This window comes from Cydia fagiglandana, chromosome 4 (assembly GCF_963556715.1).
Source record: "Cydia fagiglandana chromosome 4, ilCydFagi1.1, whole genome shotgun sequence".
NCBI lineage: Eukaryota > Metazoa > Arthropoda > Insecta > Lepidoptera > Tortricidae > Cydia > Cydia fagiglandana.
In genome coordinates, this window is record NC_085935.1 from 13,114,428 (window position 1) to 13,132,085 (window position 17,658).

Genomic DNA, 17,658 nt, shown 5'->3' on the forward strand with positions numbered 1-17,658 from the left:
AATTGTTGTAATGTAACCTTCTTATGTACAATAAAGTGTTTACATACATACATACAACTATATTACTCAAAACTACGCCAGGATCTGTATCTGACTGTTTGTGTTCTAAATAAATCAAAAAAAGTACTAGTATACGTTACAATTAGACATAAGGCACTAAATTTACCTTACTTTCGGAAAATTATGAGATATTTTTTGGTTTTGTATGTAAAGCGTGATTTTTTCCGACATCCGATAAAAAGATTTAAAGGCCTACATTAATTCAAAAGTTTGTACCATTTTGTCGTGGTAGTTTATCTTTATTACAAATTTTAATATTTATTTAATACGTGGAGTAATACATAGGTATATACGTTTACTGGTTTTGTATGTACTGAATAAATGAATAATATTTATTTCAGGACAAGCCCCACATTATGTTAGTGGGTGTGTCCATATTGGGTTTAAATTACTTTCTGCTATCTGCAATGTTATTATGTTAAAGTAGATACATGGTGAAGGGGAGAGTCATTGTCAGTAATATCATGCGAGGGTTCTAATAATTGGTATTTAGCAAGCCATCATTAAGAAAGCGTGTCAAGAGCCCGTCGGCGGAACGAGACCACATGCCGCTTTTTTGTCCGGTCCGGTTGGAGTGTGCAGTGCTCTCGTCGAACTACCTTGCTGTTGTTTATTTTACTTTTAGACTAATGCTATTTACCGCCACGGCTAACGTACACTCCGCAATAGCCTTATGGGCAAACAACCAATTTTGCGTACAATTATAAAAGTACATACTAAAACTTTTCATTTATCTTAGTTTAATGCTTTTGACTGAGCAGGAAAGCGGACCCTGGCGCTAGGCCGGGAAAACGCTTTATGCTTTTCTCGATTTGCGAAAAAGTAAACGTGTAAAGTGTTTGAAAAACGGAAACTATCAGTGCTTAAATAATATGTTCTCGTAAGATCATTTCTAGTGTTGGTTTAGTACCTATGAGTACACATCCCTGTATTTGGAACCGCCGTTATGGTCCTCTTCTGGTCGTGATTCCTTCCTCGCAGTAAATTAACTTTAACATTTGTCATATCCTTTACGCTTGTCACAATAAGTATTATTCGATTGCTACCTCCTTCTTAAGTATTTTTCCTGCGGAAATTGAGTTTTTTCTTCATAAATATATTCTCAAAAGGTACTTTTATTTTTCTTTCAAGGCTTTAGTAGGCATTTAAAACAGGACGAATTGTCAAACTTTTTGGCGATTGTTACGGGGACTTAAGTTCACGTTTGCTCTTTCTGATTCAGAAAAGTTTTCCTTACCCTGTTTGTGTTGGGCTCAATCACGCTGAAACAACTTAAGGCATTTGGATCAGACTTTTTGTATTGATTTTGATCCTTCTGTAACAATTCGTTTAATTTTAACCCGCCCGAAATTCTACGAAAATACCGATATATTTCTGAATCAGAATGACGAGTGATTTATTACGAATGCTATATTGTAAACGTGAGCTGCCCTTTCAAGTTACTATTTCTGAAGACGACCCTTGAGTAAATAGTATGTCTTGTTTCCCGATTTACCTTTGTGTCGGACAATCTTGCCACCGCCGTCACGCTCCAATAGGGACACGGTTGAAACGGTCCTGCGACATGTCGGTGATAACCCGAATCATACTCGGACCGTATCCCTAGGGAAATCAACATACGATTTCTAACGCTCAACTACTTTGTTGTTACCACAGATCATAATTTGTGTTTCATTTCGTAGTGATAGGAAGAAGTTTAATATGACGTTAATAACCACACACTTGCAATAAAATTATGTTCTGTCGCTACTTCTGTGCAAACACAGTTTGGCAGGTTACTTAAAATGAAATATGGCGTGTGGATAATGCATACAGTATACATTTTACATATCCAAACCACTGAGCATTATGTAAATCGTACATATCTTACAAAAAACTACTCGCAAGAGTTTTCTTGGCAAATGTAAGCGCTGCATATTCAAGTAATTGAGTGTTTTCTTTTGCAAACTACATCTCAAGTTTTAATAAAAATATATATTTAAAAAAATCTCTTTCCGTCTGTGTATCACGGGCATGACGTAGAAACCTTAGGTACATATTTGCTAATTATAAAATATGTAGCTTTAGTGCATTTTGTGCACCGCTAAATATTTTTGTGCCTGGTTAAGTTCCTAAAAATATGATAATTAGGATCTTCAATTCTTCATACATGTATTCTAACACACAAATGAAACCTAAATGGTCGCGCTTCGTGCGGTATTAGAGTAATTTCCTCATGTGACTAAAGTAAAAAAGTCTTATAGGGCCCCGACACTATCATGGATACTGACATTACTTTGACGGAATGACGTTTTTAGTGATAGTGTAGGGAGTGTCATGAAGGAATGACGGCAAGTAATGAAGTTTATTTTAATAATTTCCGTCAGTATTGGAGTTATGTCAAAGTAATGATACTATAAATGACATTATACTGTTAAATGTAACATAACACTTTTAATCGCACTCTTGTTTCTTGTTATTAAAACGAACGTGTCGTTGATAAATACTGCAAAAGATTTGTTACTGTACTACATTTTATGATGTTGTCGATGTCGCTACGAAATAAATTGTGCTCTCAAAGTTTGGAACGCCGGTAGAGTTTATCCAGTCACAAACTAGCAATACACACCTCGTCAATCAATCCAATTAGGAAATTTTACACTCGGCCATTAAAACTTCGTGACCGGCGGAAGTTAGGCCGGGGGCGGCCACCACACGGGACGTGCCACGGACGCCTGCTCGGCGTCCCATACCCGCACATTACTTCTCGTATAAGACTGTCTCGTTATATATGTATATTAAGAACTGTTTATATTGAAAGTACATTTTAATAGTCAGTGAATTATTTATAATATTATTATACTTAGGTCACACTGAAAATTCCTGGCCTGGCTACGTAGAAAAAATAAGTCGTCTCATACCGGGTGTGGCCTGTAACATGAGCAAATAATTAAAATATAGATTGTACTCCTCAAACGGTGACACTTTTGTTCAAGAACTCGTTCAAAAATAGCTCGTCTAAATACTTCATAATTGTTAAATTATGAAGTATTTAGACGAGCTATTTTTCATACAAAATAAATATTATTTTCAATGGACGCCATTGCCACGCCATATCATTGTGATTGATGTTGCTTGTCACGCCTTAAACATACGAGAATTCGTAATACATTGCGTCTTAGAATAAACTTTAAAGTGTATTAAAAAACAAACCACAAGTTATTTTTAAAAGTCGCTGAACAAATGTTGGTCAGTATGAGGAGGATAGCCTACAGTTTAATTTTTTGCTCATATTACAGGCCACACCCGGTATATCTGAATCCAGAAACTTTCAGTATGGCCCACGTATACTATACTGTCAAAAATACTCATTAATCTGTGCTATTTTGTAAAAAAAAATTAAAGTTTATTTTAGATTAAGGCAAAATCGCAACACTCCAATACTCGTATTTTATTGTTTCCGGGACCATTACGACACAGACCGTTTAACGCAAAAAGCAAAACGCTGAAATGTTCGGAAGCCTGGCAAAAACGCACACTTCGTACCTACTGTAATTGAAACTGGAATCGATGTGTAAATGAATGGTTCCCGACCATTCTGCCCGCAGAAAAGGTTGATAGCAATCTAACACTGTCTATAACTACTATTGTAACGTTTTAATGCTATCTTTGTAGACAGCAGCTATTCGATTAATAAACAAGGGCCGTACATTTAAGAGAAATAGAAAACAAGGAATCTATTTAAATAAGAACTGACATTAGTGCAACCGGAATTGAATTTCAGGGAAGTAAAAAGGAAGTCAGACAATGCAAAAACAAATTTACGTCTCGACGTTCAATCGCCCCAGTGGCTGAAAACAGTTTCTGTTTATCTTGAAAAGTAGGTTGGCGAGATCTTTTGAATAGATCAGAGCGTCGGTGTGCTGAATCTTCTGAATTTGGCAGTGTCTTGAAAAATCAGAAAGGTGTTCTATTGGCTTGATCCAGCTTATGCGAAAGCCTCAGGTCTGGCGGCCTCCGCGCCCGTACTGCGCGACGCGAAGGCACGTCCCGACACTCCACTCGGTGCACCTCTTGATAAAGAATTTCATTATCGGCCACCACTCCGGCTATGTGAATGTGTCCCGAAGATCCGATCTTAGCACATTTACCCACCGATAGGACGCTTTGTTTTATACGCACACAGAGAATATTAGAGTATGGAATTTCACTCACAGAGAATTGTTAATGCTGACGTTAAATAGAGGGAATGTCTATGGATCCTCGGTGTTGAGAAAATCCTTTTCTAGTATGAATTGTCATGGTATGCTTTTATTGACAGGGTGTGGAATCCTAAATAAAACTGCTGGCATATCCTGAGCAAAGTTAATATTATTTTGTAAATGGCTTTCATTTTAATAATACAATTATGTTACCTAATACTAAAACGATTACCGTCTCAATATTTAAAGGGAAATGTCAGGTACAAGAAACGTGATTCACGCTTGTTGTATGTCTATAAAAGTAAAACATAAAAACTAAAACGATCTGGTCATAAGTAAAAAACATACCGCATATAAACCAATCCTGAAAATCGAGTGTGAGGAAACATTATAAGAGTATTTAGTATACGCTTCGCCTTGTGGAAATAATAAACACCATTCGCTTGTGTAAGAATTTAAAACTGTTACGTGCACTTTATCCGCATTGATCCCAGGGACGGCTTGTGAAATGTTGGCATCATTTTTTACGGGAGTTGACGCAGTTTCGTAACAAAATAATTCAACGAAGTCCTGAGCGGGCCTCCCCTCGCGTGTTTACTTGCAAAAAGTCGCCCGCGGCGTCGTTAGACTGCTCTTTACGTCGCTGATTAGTTTTTATGGCCGTCCAATTTAGCTGAACTTTCAAATTTTATGACTCAAACTTCTTTTGAAGATACGGAAACTCTTAAAACATATTTAAAACACGCTTCTAACACTCTACAATGATACACCAAAACCACTATCTAATAACACTAGGAACAAATGCGAGCTGCATTTTTGATTTTACGCTCTGGTCCGAATCGTTTATGAATGTTAGTGTAGATTTTGCGCCATAAAACAAGGATTTGATATTCTAATGGACTATTGAATTATTAATGCAAGAAATTTGAATAATTTTACATTCGTTTAAAAGCAACCATTTTTTCGGACCGAGGCAAATATGAATTGTTTGTACTAAAAATTTCATGCGTATGTACCTTTTTTACCTTGAATAAAAAATGACATGCGTGAAAGTTGAACGTTTTGCATCATTCTAAGATTATTGTACCTTATTTCCGCAATAAGCGGATTGTTTTGAAGGACTAGTAGGATGAGGTTTAAATAGTATATTGCATGTTTCCGTATTAGTATTGATATTGCCAGAGTCATCACTGAAACCGCAATAAGCGAAGTCTGTAGTTGGGTATCGTGGAGGCAGGCGGCGGGACTTCAACCGCACCTAGGTAAACCTACTAACAGCCGCCAAACGTATTACTTAGCCTTAGAGTCCATAGTATCGTATTCGTGATGAAATACCCTTGGAAGTGTCAGTAATGTTTGCTAATAAAGCCGCCGGACATTTCTCCCAGCGGGGTCCTAATTTATCATTGTTAGAATGTGCCTCAAACGAAAGCAATTTCCTTCTAGATTTCTTTTTTCGTGCGACTCTTCTGGTGAACTGATTAGAACTCATTTCATATCGTCCAATTAGGATTGCCCTTAGAAAAGCTCCTTACAAAAATGGAGATCGATGAAAAAAATTTGCTGTTGCAAGAACGCTGTTTGTCCTTACAATTTTCCTAGTATCGTTGGCGTATTCGGTTAGGCCGGATTTATTTGAGCGTTATAATGTAAGAATGGTTGTTAGTAGAAATGCTTTTACGTCAATTTTCCACGGTAAAATGATTTCCGGTAAGAATCACTTCGGTGGCGGAAAAAATAAGCTTGCACTTTTAGTTGAAACAAAATTTTATACTTTTAACTCAGTCAATAATTACAATCAATAATTATTTTAAGTAAATTCTTAATTATAATTCAGAAACTGACTTCTGTTGTTTTATTTTTCATGTATGTAACGGTTTATTTTGTTTTCAGTGACCAAGTTCATCCGCATCGGCATCGCTGACAAGAATGACAACCCGCCGTACTTCGACAAGGAGCTGTACGAGGCGGAAGTCGACGAAAATGAAGACATCCAGCACACCGTTCTCACTGTCACCGCCAAAGATCACGACGAATGTGAGTACCTACTTACTTACTTCCTCCAGCTTAGCGACCCGAACCGAAGTGGCTTCCGATACTTGTTGTAGAGTTGGTGCCTGTCTTGTGTGACTCGCGCTTCGAGATAGCACAGAATATATTTATATTATAACGCAAAGAGAGACCGAAGCCCTCTTACGCGTATACGAACAACGCGTCTGGCCAACTCTATTGTAGCACCTGCAGAAGTCTTTAAGACCAAGTTTGGCCTGGCCAGCCACATTCGGGCCCATAACAGGCGTAATCCGTAATTGCTGAGGTCACCGTCATCAAAATCGATGAGGAGTACTATATCACATACTATAGATACATATTGCATTATTAGAACTCCCATACCTATGAAACGAAATGCAATATTAAAACGATCTAACGGTACTTATTTACTAGGAAATGAATCGTCTTTGTTGCGAAAATTGTGATCATAGTTTATTAGTTAATACCATAACAGTGGCAAATAAGCCTACGGTCGATTGGCCAGCTAGAATGAAAAGGCTACTATGAGCCACCAATTTAACAGACAAGGCAATGATAAACTTGTTTTTTATAATGTCTAGATACAAATTCCTAAAAACTGTGCATGGGTTTTGTATTTAATTATTCTTGGACTAATAAATGCATTTTAGTTAGGTATTAAAAATTGAGTTTTCTCTTCGTCCGGTTCTTTTTAGACTGTTTGTCACAGTAATTTTGCTAGTCTCCTTTGCGACATAAATGAAATACGTTTGAAAGCACTTAACAGATTCTCATTACTTGTTTTTGTTTGGCTGATATGGAAATGAGGAATTGGGAAAATGATTTTACGTTCTTAAATAACTAGTAAAATTTTCAGTTCTAACCACTTATCTGTAGTTCGGCAGTTTAAAGCATCTTTAGGTCAAAAATGTGTTTTTTTTTTAATCCTGAGGTAGTCAAATTAGGTATTCAATGAAGCATTATTTATACAAAGGCAAATATTCGTGTCACCTATTTCGGAAGTACCACAGTAATTTGTTAAAACCTGAATCAACAAAGCGGCTGGAGTTGCTTTTTCAACACAGTTCGTCCTTTGTTCGAAGGCGAGGCAGCGAATTCAATTCCCTTCTTATAATTAAGAAATGGATTATTGACATTGTTGTCATTTTCCCTCTTTGTTGTTAGAAAATAATTACCCTTTTATGTCTTTTAAAAATCTTAATGGGATTAGTAGCTTTCACACTTTTGTCTTAAAATAGATGTTTGTAAATAATGTACGAAAATAACAATAACTATTTATTTGGAGTAAATTTTAAATATCTATAACAAACATGTACCAAGACCGTTATATATATATATATATATATATATAATCTAGGCGCACTATGTGCGCAAATTAAGACGAAACAGCAGCTGAGATTTAAATATTTAAGGTAAATATACCCGTCTCGCTAACGGAAGCGGCTCCTAAAATTAGTGCGATAAGGACAAGGCGAAAAATCTTGCGTAAAAATCTCAAAAATCGAGGTTTCTTACTCGACTGTTTCCTCCTCCAAAACTTAACCAATCGTAACCAAATTTGGAAATCTAAATGATTATGAAATTATCTGCGTCGGACCGTTTTGCTTTTTTGGCTAATTGATATCAGTTTTGAATACCACGCCTATCATTGCGGCATAGTCAAATATGCCTTTTTGGTCATTTTTGAAGGGCTCTAGCGCCTTAAAAAACAAAAATATCAAAAAAAGCTAAACGGTCCGACACAGATATTGATAATATTGATCTGTGTTGAAAAAATCATTGCTCTAGCTTCAAAACCCACGGAGGAAACAGTCGAGTACGTTTGTATGGAGAAATTACCACTCCTGTTGGCTCTTAGGGTCGGTTGCACCAAACCGTTCGTATCGTTAAAGAGTTCGCTAAATTTTTATGTATGGAAAGTTTCATAGTAAAGCATCGGGGCGCGCCGGCTGACGTTGATCAGTCTGTCAAATGTGGTTGGTGCAACTGGCCCTTAATGCTACAGTGGCGCCATCACTGCAATAACAGCGCAAAATACGGGGCGTATCGCTAGATACCGTTTTCGAAAACTTTTGAAAATGTGATAAAGAAAGTAAATATTCCTACACGGAGTGTTCAAATGCGTCATACACAGAATCGGTTGTCTTGTTCAAATATTTTTTACATTCGTAAAGATTTAATGATACATAATAGTACATTACTACAGAGGCCGGGACAAAAGGGGTTGCCGGCCGAAGACATATAGACGGCATAGGTCTGAGCGCGGGCAACCCCATTTCCCGCCGAGGTATGTATAGTGCTTTTCTCAAACATGCAATGAAATAAATAAAATAAAAAAATCCACGAAACCCAAGTATTATTTCTAGAAAAAACTAAAACTACACCCAAAATATAACCAACACGTACCTATATCATTATCACGCGTATGTTTTACACGAGTCGTGTATTTTTACTACCCGTATATTTTCATGTATCTTTGATTTTTTCGCCTTGTATCCGTCTGACTGTCGTTTTCGTCACATAAGTTTACATAGTCTTTCATATTGATATCACGTTTCACATACATCGTTGCTTGATGCATGGAGTTAATAAGTATAATTTCCACAGTGTTGACGAATTTGTAGTTACATTCATTTAAAATATGCCACAAAACTGTTTCTAATAAACTGTAAGCCATTTTTCTTAGTTTATCAAATAATGAAATTGCCATAAGCAACCTACATACTTCGTCTTTGACTTGGCGGCAGAGCAGCAAGTTATTTAAAATCAATTCTGCTTACGCTGCCAATTCCAACACCTACGATTGCAATAAATTTCATTATTTCGTCGGAACTCATATTAAAGTAAAAAAATCAACAACGCACTATAAATCCAATAAAACAGAATGAAAATTTTTCAACTTTACCTCCATAAATAAAAAAATAACTACGCGTGTTTGAGTAGACCTTTTTACCGCTAACGTTTAGATGAAATATTTTAAATGTTTTTATTTGTGTAGTTAAATTTATAATTTAAAATTATAAAATTTAGTTAATAATGTATTATATATTAAGTTCATGTTGGTTTTATACAAATAAAACTGCTAATTATAGCAAACATTGTTTTTTGTTTTTTTTTTATAGGGGTAGTGGCAGTGTCATTACGAACCATAAAGCCAATACTGCCTCTAGTTTTTTTTTATGGATGAATGCCACGATGCTGTGTCACAAATATCTGTGAAATGAAAATTAAAAAAGAGGACTTTGCCGGCCTAGGCCTGCAAGATTTGTATGAAATTCCATTAAATACCTTTTGTCCTAGCCGCACCTGAAACGTCATACTTCGCAGCCTATTATAAGGAACATAACATCAATATTTCATTGCATGTTTGAGAAAATAATATTATTATATACATTGACTTAAGAGAGCGCATATCTTATAGCTGTTATAACACAATGTAAATGTGTAATGGTTAAATCATTATTTATCTGTAATAACATGTTTATTGCAAAAGCACTTAATACTTACGAATAGGAACTATTATCATTACAACTCCACGCCAAACGTCCACGAGTTCCAAATGTTTTGAAGTTTAACAAGAGCTGTTTACTTTTATGAGAACTATAAAATGTTATCGTATCTTATAAGTGATCTTTGATGGCTTTGGTTACTTTTAAACTCAAGTTGTAGCTTTTATCATAAATTTAATTCTGTTAAATGTGAAATGTATCCTTTCTACCTGAAGATTGGTGAGGTCAGGTCTTTCACACCTGAGGGTGTGAAAAGGGAGGAGGAAATTTGTATGGGGATTCAATAACCGCTGAACCGATTTAGATAAAATTTGGTATAGAGATAGTTTGAGTGCCGGGGAAGAACATAGGATAGTTTTTATTCCAAAAAAAAAAACCTTAAAAATTAAAGGTCAATAAACGCTGAACCGATTTCGATGAAATCTATGTCTACATATTTGATTTGGTTGAAAATGATACTAAACTTGACTTAGAACCTAAACTTAAAAAAATATTAACCTCAAACGTCGCAGACGCTTAAACCTTAGGAAATTATTTCACCAAATTATGAACGTCAATTTATTCTCCTGAAAATGTCAGAGGACTGTTTATTTTTTCTGATACCTACTGTTAATTTTTAAGCCAAGTCATGGAACCTCATCATCATCATTCTCAGAAGTGTTTAATTTAATGACTTTATAACCACCCAATAGAGCTTTATTAATCACATTATTAGTTTTATCCCGTTAAAAACATTTTTCTTTTTGTAATATTTCCCACCAAATGCGTACTTTTAAGCCATATATTAAAAACAATTTAATACGAGTACAAAGGCCAGAGATAAAATACCTCCCTCAGAATAAAATATATATTTACCAAAGAAAAACATTATGAATTCAGGTCACTAAGCGGCTTTTGTATTAAATATGATAAGAATGGAATTTTGCTTCATTGTAAATATGAAATCCTTTAAGATAGCACATTTAATGGTAATCTAACTAAAACATGCTCTCTTGGCGTACCCGGTTTTAGAATTTGTTTATTATCCAATCTTCATCTTAAAAAATCTGCCTAATATACGGCCCACTTCTGTGCACAGGCCTCCATCTCATGCACGGGTGGGATTGCAATATAGTGTCTACGCTGACCCAAAGCGTGTTTGGGACTTATACACCCTTGAATTTCTTCGCGAATATATACAGGTACCTATGCCTATTCCCACATGGTTATTTCCTTCACCAAAGAGCGAATGGCGGTCTATTGTACTTAGAGGTCTAATTGAGTTGCTGTATTCTTTGTATAACTTTCTTCTATTCAGGTGTGCAATAAGAATTACTATTTTCCTCTATACTGTATATTGTTACCTGAGATAAAATGACCAGAAGGACTCGGTATTCTTTTTTTAAACTGGTGTCATATTAACGTATTGTTTACACATAAAATGAATAAAGAAAATGGGATTAATAATATTTAAGCACAATTTCATTTAGCCATCTTGTGAATGAGTGCGGAGCGGCGCGGCGCGGCTTTGCCACTGACATGGCCCGGAGTTTGGCATATGTACCCTCGTTGGAAACTTTCTCGGAAAGTGTTCCTATACGTATGTGCTATCGTACTCGGCGTTTGATCGATGAGTTCGCACACTTGCTGCCTGCGATACATTATAACGTGGAATGTTACGCTTGCCCCGACCCCTGCTTTCTCACTCAACTTGTCAACTCTGGGCCTTATTAAACCTTTCCAACATTCACCTCCGTAATGACATTACAGTTCAAATTCTCTCCGTCTCGCTAATATAATTAACTTAGGTAATACTTTAAATTACCCTCTTGCGCGTTGGCAATCTGGCATGACGTCGGAATTCTCAGGTAACTTGAGTCAACTCTCCGGAGATAGCAAAGACCATTTTATATCGCCCAGCGGACTGTTTTCGAGGGCACCGGCGAAATTGAAAGTATAATAAAATTTTCTCTTACTACATCGTAAATCTTTAGGGCCCGTCGTGTGTCCGGTCGTTTGTTTTCACCAAACGCTATTCGATAATGAAATTTATTTTGCGATACAAGATAGAACTGTATTCTGATTATATCTGGTCTATAAGGATAAATACACACAATTACAGGTATGCCTATGTTACTCGTATCTGTATAAAATGTAAACATTTTAATTATGTACGCGCAGGTTATCTCGTTTTCTCTTGTAAACATTAAGGTTGAATAATAATTATATAAGTAACACACACTGTCAATATACCTTAAGAAAATATACACCTTTTAATGTCCCTAGACAAACTATTATTGAGAAATATTGCAAAAGCCATAATAATTCAACATTACGGACCCAATTTTGCGTTTTATTCATACTTGTGAATTTATGTTTTCTTTATCGAATAAGCTCGGACATTACTTAACCGCCCGCCGAAAACCGCCGTGTCGCCGAAATATTTTTTTTTAGCTTGTAAGATTTTACTATGTGTATGTATGTTAGTTTGTAAGGTATGTATCTATGGGCCTTAGTTGCCTGATAATAAATGATATTTGATTTGATTACTTATGATACGAATATCTCAATGTACATCATACATATGTACTTAGGTATACAATACACATACCCGTGCGTTGGGTAAAAACATCAAAATCTTGCACTTGAATGGATGACCTCTTATGGTTTCTATTCGTTGTCGTTCAGTTTAGCCTGCATCTAAAATATGTCTGTAATTAAATTTCTGAAAAAAAGAAGAAAAATCTTCCACGACTAGAATAGGCTTGAAATTGCTTGACTTGCAATTTTATCAGGATTTTTATTTGAAAAATTCAAATACTAAAATATTTTCAACAAAAATTCTGCGACAATGCCTTTAATTCTCTCCATAAGCAAAAAAATCCAGTTTTATAGATACTTACTCAAAACGTTGAAGAGCACTCGACTGCTGCATACTTATTTTAAAATGCACCACCTCCAACTTCTTTTAACCAACCTAAAGTACGAACTAGGGCTCCTGATATCCGTGATACACGCCGATCCGTAGCTACGGGTTCTTAAGCCCGGCGGTACTAAGATCACGAATTTCACGAACACGGCAAGGTACGTACCTCGTACCTGCGTTCGCGTCCGGATTCACGTGACACGCCGTGACACGCCATGATACGTAGCCCGTACCTGCGTGAGCTTCGGGCTCGGTTCCGTTGAATACTTATCGCACGTCTCGTAGGTTCGACACGCCCGGGAGAAAAATAAATAAGGACTAAGTATGTATTATTGAATTGAGTTACCACTTAGTATATAATATATCTATTTTAAAGTTGAGCAAATTATTTTAATAAACCTTTTGTACCCCATACAGTGTTGTTGTATTATTTTAGCAACCCTTTTATTAAAGTAGCTATTCATTGTAATTAATGCTTGGTTCTTTTAATTTATTACTGATTAATATTTAAAAGGCCGTACTATTGGAAATAAATTTTATTTCAAAAGTAATGAAACGGAATTAGAGCTATGAATAAAAAACTCACGATACATTTTTATTCGTAGCTCTTAGAGACCGCATCGTATCTATCTTCACTCAACGTCGCGGGCGGACCGAACCGGCGTGTTCTTATGATACGTGAAGCCGTGATCACGCCTACACGGATCTACACGGATTCACGTACCCTAATTTCACGTAACCGAATGTCACGTGCGGAACGGACCAGAAAACCGTTGCCGTGATTCACGAAACCGGGCGCACGGCTACGGGTTCACGAATCACGGACACGACCGCGAGCCCTAGTACGAACGAATAAATTTATAAATGTCTTTGTTTTAGTAAGGGTCTATTAAGAAATCCTATTTTATTGCTGATGTGATCAAGAAAGAACAGAATTGGCTGAAATCAGTATCGCGTTCTGTGCACATCAAACGAAAGCGTATGATCTTAAAGAGCTATATTTCTCATAAGAGCTATATAACAAGATCAAATCGTTAGCTCTGAGATTTGCGATAACCTGTACATAAACCAGCGGCTTTAAATGTCAAATAGACATTGTGTTATGTATAATTATAAGTACTTACTATATGTATGTAGTTTTATAGACGGATGCGTTTAAGCAAAGTAAACTGTACCAATACATCCTTACTTTTCCAATCATTGACTGCAGACACACGTAAGCCTTGAAGTACGTTTTTCTAATACTAAGACCTTATCGTAGATTTAGTTCTTAATTAACGATAACATAGTTTTGTATAGTTGTAATCACAAAACAAAGCGATTATATTGTTGCATAGGTAAATGAATGCAAATGAATTTTATCCAAGCTTTAAACCGTTAAACGAAGTAAGTACCTACTGCGTCTGCAAGCCGAGTGGTCGCAGAGCGCGCAGCGCCGCGGGCGTTCCCGGCAGGCACTGCATCAGCTGCATGCGATTGTCTGATCCTTAGGTATTAAAATTTTCAAACGTCACCAGCAGATATCGGCGGAGCGCCCCGATTCAATCCCGCTTTAAAACTGCCTTTCTGCCTTGAGGAAATTAAGTGTAAGCGGTGAAACATGCTTATACCCTTTGCTGAAATTGTCGTTTCTAGCTATTTAGGCTTATTTGCTGATGATTATGCGCTGTAAAAGTTATAATCTAGTTCGACATATGACTTACGCAATTAATGTAGATAGAGATCCTTAACGTAAACATTTTTGTGTGAGTGTGCTTGCGGTTAGCTGTGAAGCTGAGCTCGCAGGATTCCCGAGAGCTGAAGTAATTAATCACGCTAACAATTTGTGGAATTGTTATCTGTGTGAACTTGTTAAACTATTAACTTGTACATGCCAACAAAGTTGCAGCAAGCGTGAGAACGTGGCCGTGTTTCGATTTGTCTTATAAAATCCATTATACCAGTTTAGTTTTTTTATGTTACGGGTAATGTTAGAAGGCTACTTAAACTCAAGTTTAACCTGGCATAGTATTACCCGAGCCTTTTGGGTAAAGTCCGATTTAAACAACATTAATCTGTATTCGGCGTTAACGCGTACACATCTAAGGTCTACCCAACACTGGCAGGGTAATGTAAGGTGTTGCGTAATCACTTCCGACATTACCCTCTCATCAGTTTTGGGTAGATCTAAATGTATACGGGTAAACGCCGCATACAAATTGAAGTTATTTTTTTTAGTTTTCGGGCTTTACCGAAAAAGCTTGAGTAATACCACAGAATAAATAATACTTAGTACTAGGTACCGAAGACACTCTCTAACAAAACGCGTCTGTTACGATCAGCACAGATATGACCGCTAGGTGGCGACAGCGCCACGCGCGGCTAATGGCTTTCCCCAAAATTGGGGCGGAACGGATGTACTTTTAGCTACCTGAAGCAAAGCGACGAAATCGCGGAGTGAGCCACGCCTGGTAATACAAGGTATATGTGAAGTAAACTTAAGTTTACTTAAATGTTACGGGAAATACTAGAAGGTTAAGAAAACATAATATATATCTAACTACTCAACAGATTGATCACAAAAATCCGAGCTACTGATATTCTTACCTAATATGTAAGTATTAGGTAAGAATATCAGAAACTATGGCATCAAAGCTACCCTCAGAAGTTAGGTTCGGACTCATTGATATTCTGACATTAAAACTGATCGTATAACTCAACAACTAGTATTCCCTGCGGTATTGGAACTAAAACAGTGTAGAACTGCTACCCGGGTCAAACTGCAGCATGCATGAGACGTACGTATCTACAGTCAAATGCAGTGATTTCAAACTTAATAGTAACTTCCAATATGTAAACATCTTACACGTTAATATTGAAAACAGTAGTTCTGAGCGATTTGACTGCAGGTAAATATTTTGTCATAAATATCATAAGGCTCTTTTGGTGTTATTTCGGTCCATGGGCGACGTTGACTACTTTCCAACCGGTGGTAGGTATTTACCCAGTACTGCTGTCTACAAAAAAATTAAATTATAGTACATTACTACAGAGGCCGGAACGAAAGGGGTTGCCGGCCGAAGACATATAGACGGCCGAGCGAAGCGAGGCCGGATAGGTCTGAGCGCGGGCAACCCCATTTCCCGCCGAGGTATGTATAGTGCTTTTCTCAAACATGCAATGAAATAAATAAAATAAAAAATCCACGAAACCCAAGTTTTATTTATAGGAAAAACTAAAAGTAAACTACACCCAAAATATAACCAACACGTACCTATATCATTATCACGCGTATGTTTTACACGAGTCGTGTATTTTTACTACCCGTACGTTTTCATGTATCTTTGATTTTTTCGCCTTGTATCCGTCTGACTGTCGTTTTCGTCACATAAGTTTACATAGTCTTTCATGTTGATATCATGTTTCACATACATCGTTGCTTTATGCATGGAGTAAATAAGTATAATTTCCACAGTGTTGACGAATTTGTAGTTACATTCATTTAAAATATGCCACAAAACTGTTTCTAATAAACTGTAAGCCATTTTTCTTAGTTTCTCAAATAATAAAATTGCCATAAGCAACCATATACATACTTCGTCTTTGACTTGGCGGCAGAGGCAGCAAGTTATTTAAAATCAATTCTGCTTACGCTGCCAATTCCAACACCTACGATTACAATTAATATTGATTTCATTATTTCGTCGGAACTCAAAATAAACTCATATTAAAGTCAAAAAATCAACAACGCACCATAAATCCAATAAAACAGAATGAATATTTTTCAACTTTACCTCCATAACAATTTAAAAAATATAACTACGCGTGTTTGAGTAGACCTTTTTACCGCTAACGTTTAAATTAAATATTTTAAATGTTTTTATTTGTGTAGTTAAATTTATAATTTAAAATTATAAAATTATAGAATGTATTATTTATTAAGTTCATGTTGATTTTATACAAATAAAACTGCAAATTATAGCAAACATTGTTTTTTGTTTTTTTTTTTATAGGCGTAGTGGCAGAGTGTCATTACGAACCATAAAGCAAATACTGTCTCTAGTTTTTTTTAATGGATGAATGCCACGATGCTGTGTCACAAATATCTGTGAAATGAAAATTAAAAAAGAGGACTTTGCCGGCCTAGGCCTGCAAGATGTGTATGAAATTCCATTAACGACCTTTTGTCCTAGCCGCACCTGAAACGTCATACTTCGCAGCCTATTATAAGGAACATAACATCAATATTTCATTGCATGTTTGAGAAAATTATATTTATTGAACACTCGTTGTGTATGTACAGTGGCGTTCAAAAGTGCATGGATAAATGTCGACCGTGATTGCCTTAATATGACGGTTGAAACATCTCCAAAGTGTGTACATACTTTTACATATAAATTCCACACTTTGTTATATTCTAAAATTAAAAGAGACTGTACGAGTATACCTTTAATAAATGTTGAATATCTTTAAGTATAGCTATTAAAACTTGGTGTTCCTTGACTATGTTAAATTTATGTAAATAAAATAAAACAGTACAAAGATTTTGAATAGCTTGCGTAGGAATGTAATTTCCTAGAGCAACGCTAATTTAAATGATTCACAAACAGTCCTATTCCACCAGCAGCACCCCGGTGATTGGCTAGTTATCTGTCCTTCACTGTAATGACGTTGTACCGCGCCATTTAACAGGCGGTCTGGCAGTTACTGCCGGTGTCTGTGCCGAAACAGATCCTTCCCGCTCGTTAAGCCACGGTCAATATCTACGCTAACAAATGGGGTCAAACTGAATAACCTTTAAGTAATTGAATAATAGCCAAATTTTGCAATAGGGAGTTGATAGTACTCTGATTCTCAATTGAGGCCTGTAATATCGTAGTGCGGCTTAATTGTGTTAAATAAAAAATAATTGTACATTATCAGGTGTATGGGTAACTAAGGTCATTACACGAATAATACACTAAAATTACCATATAACGTATTGTAGGTATTT

At 36.3% G+C, this 17,658-nt stretch overlaps 1 protein-coding gene across 8 annotated transcripts in view; it reads left to right on the forward strand.

Annotated features, from left to right (window-relative positions):
* The window catches only part of LOC134663788 (neural-cadherin), a 440,784-nt gene that overhangs the window by 338,349 nt on the left and 84,777 nt on the right, over nucleotides 1–17,658 (forward strand). For all 8 annotated transcript variants that reach the window (XM_063520278.1, XM_063520277.1, XM_063520279.1 and 5 more), the window contains exon 13: nucleotides 6,135–6,278. In XM_063520278.1, coding sequence (XP_063376348.1) covers nucleotides 6,135–6,278 — 144 coding nt within the window. The remainder of the gene's footprint in view (nucleotides 1–6,134; nucleotides 6,279–17,658) is intronic.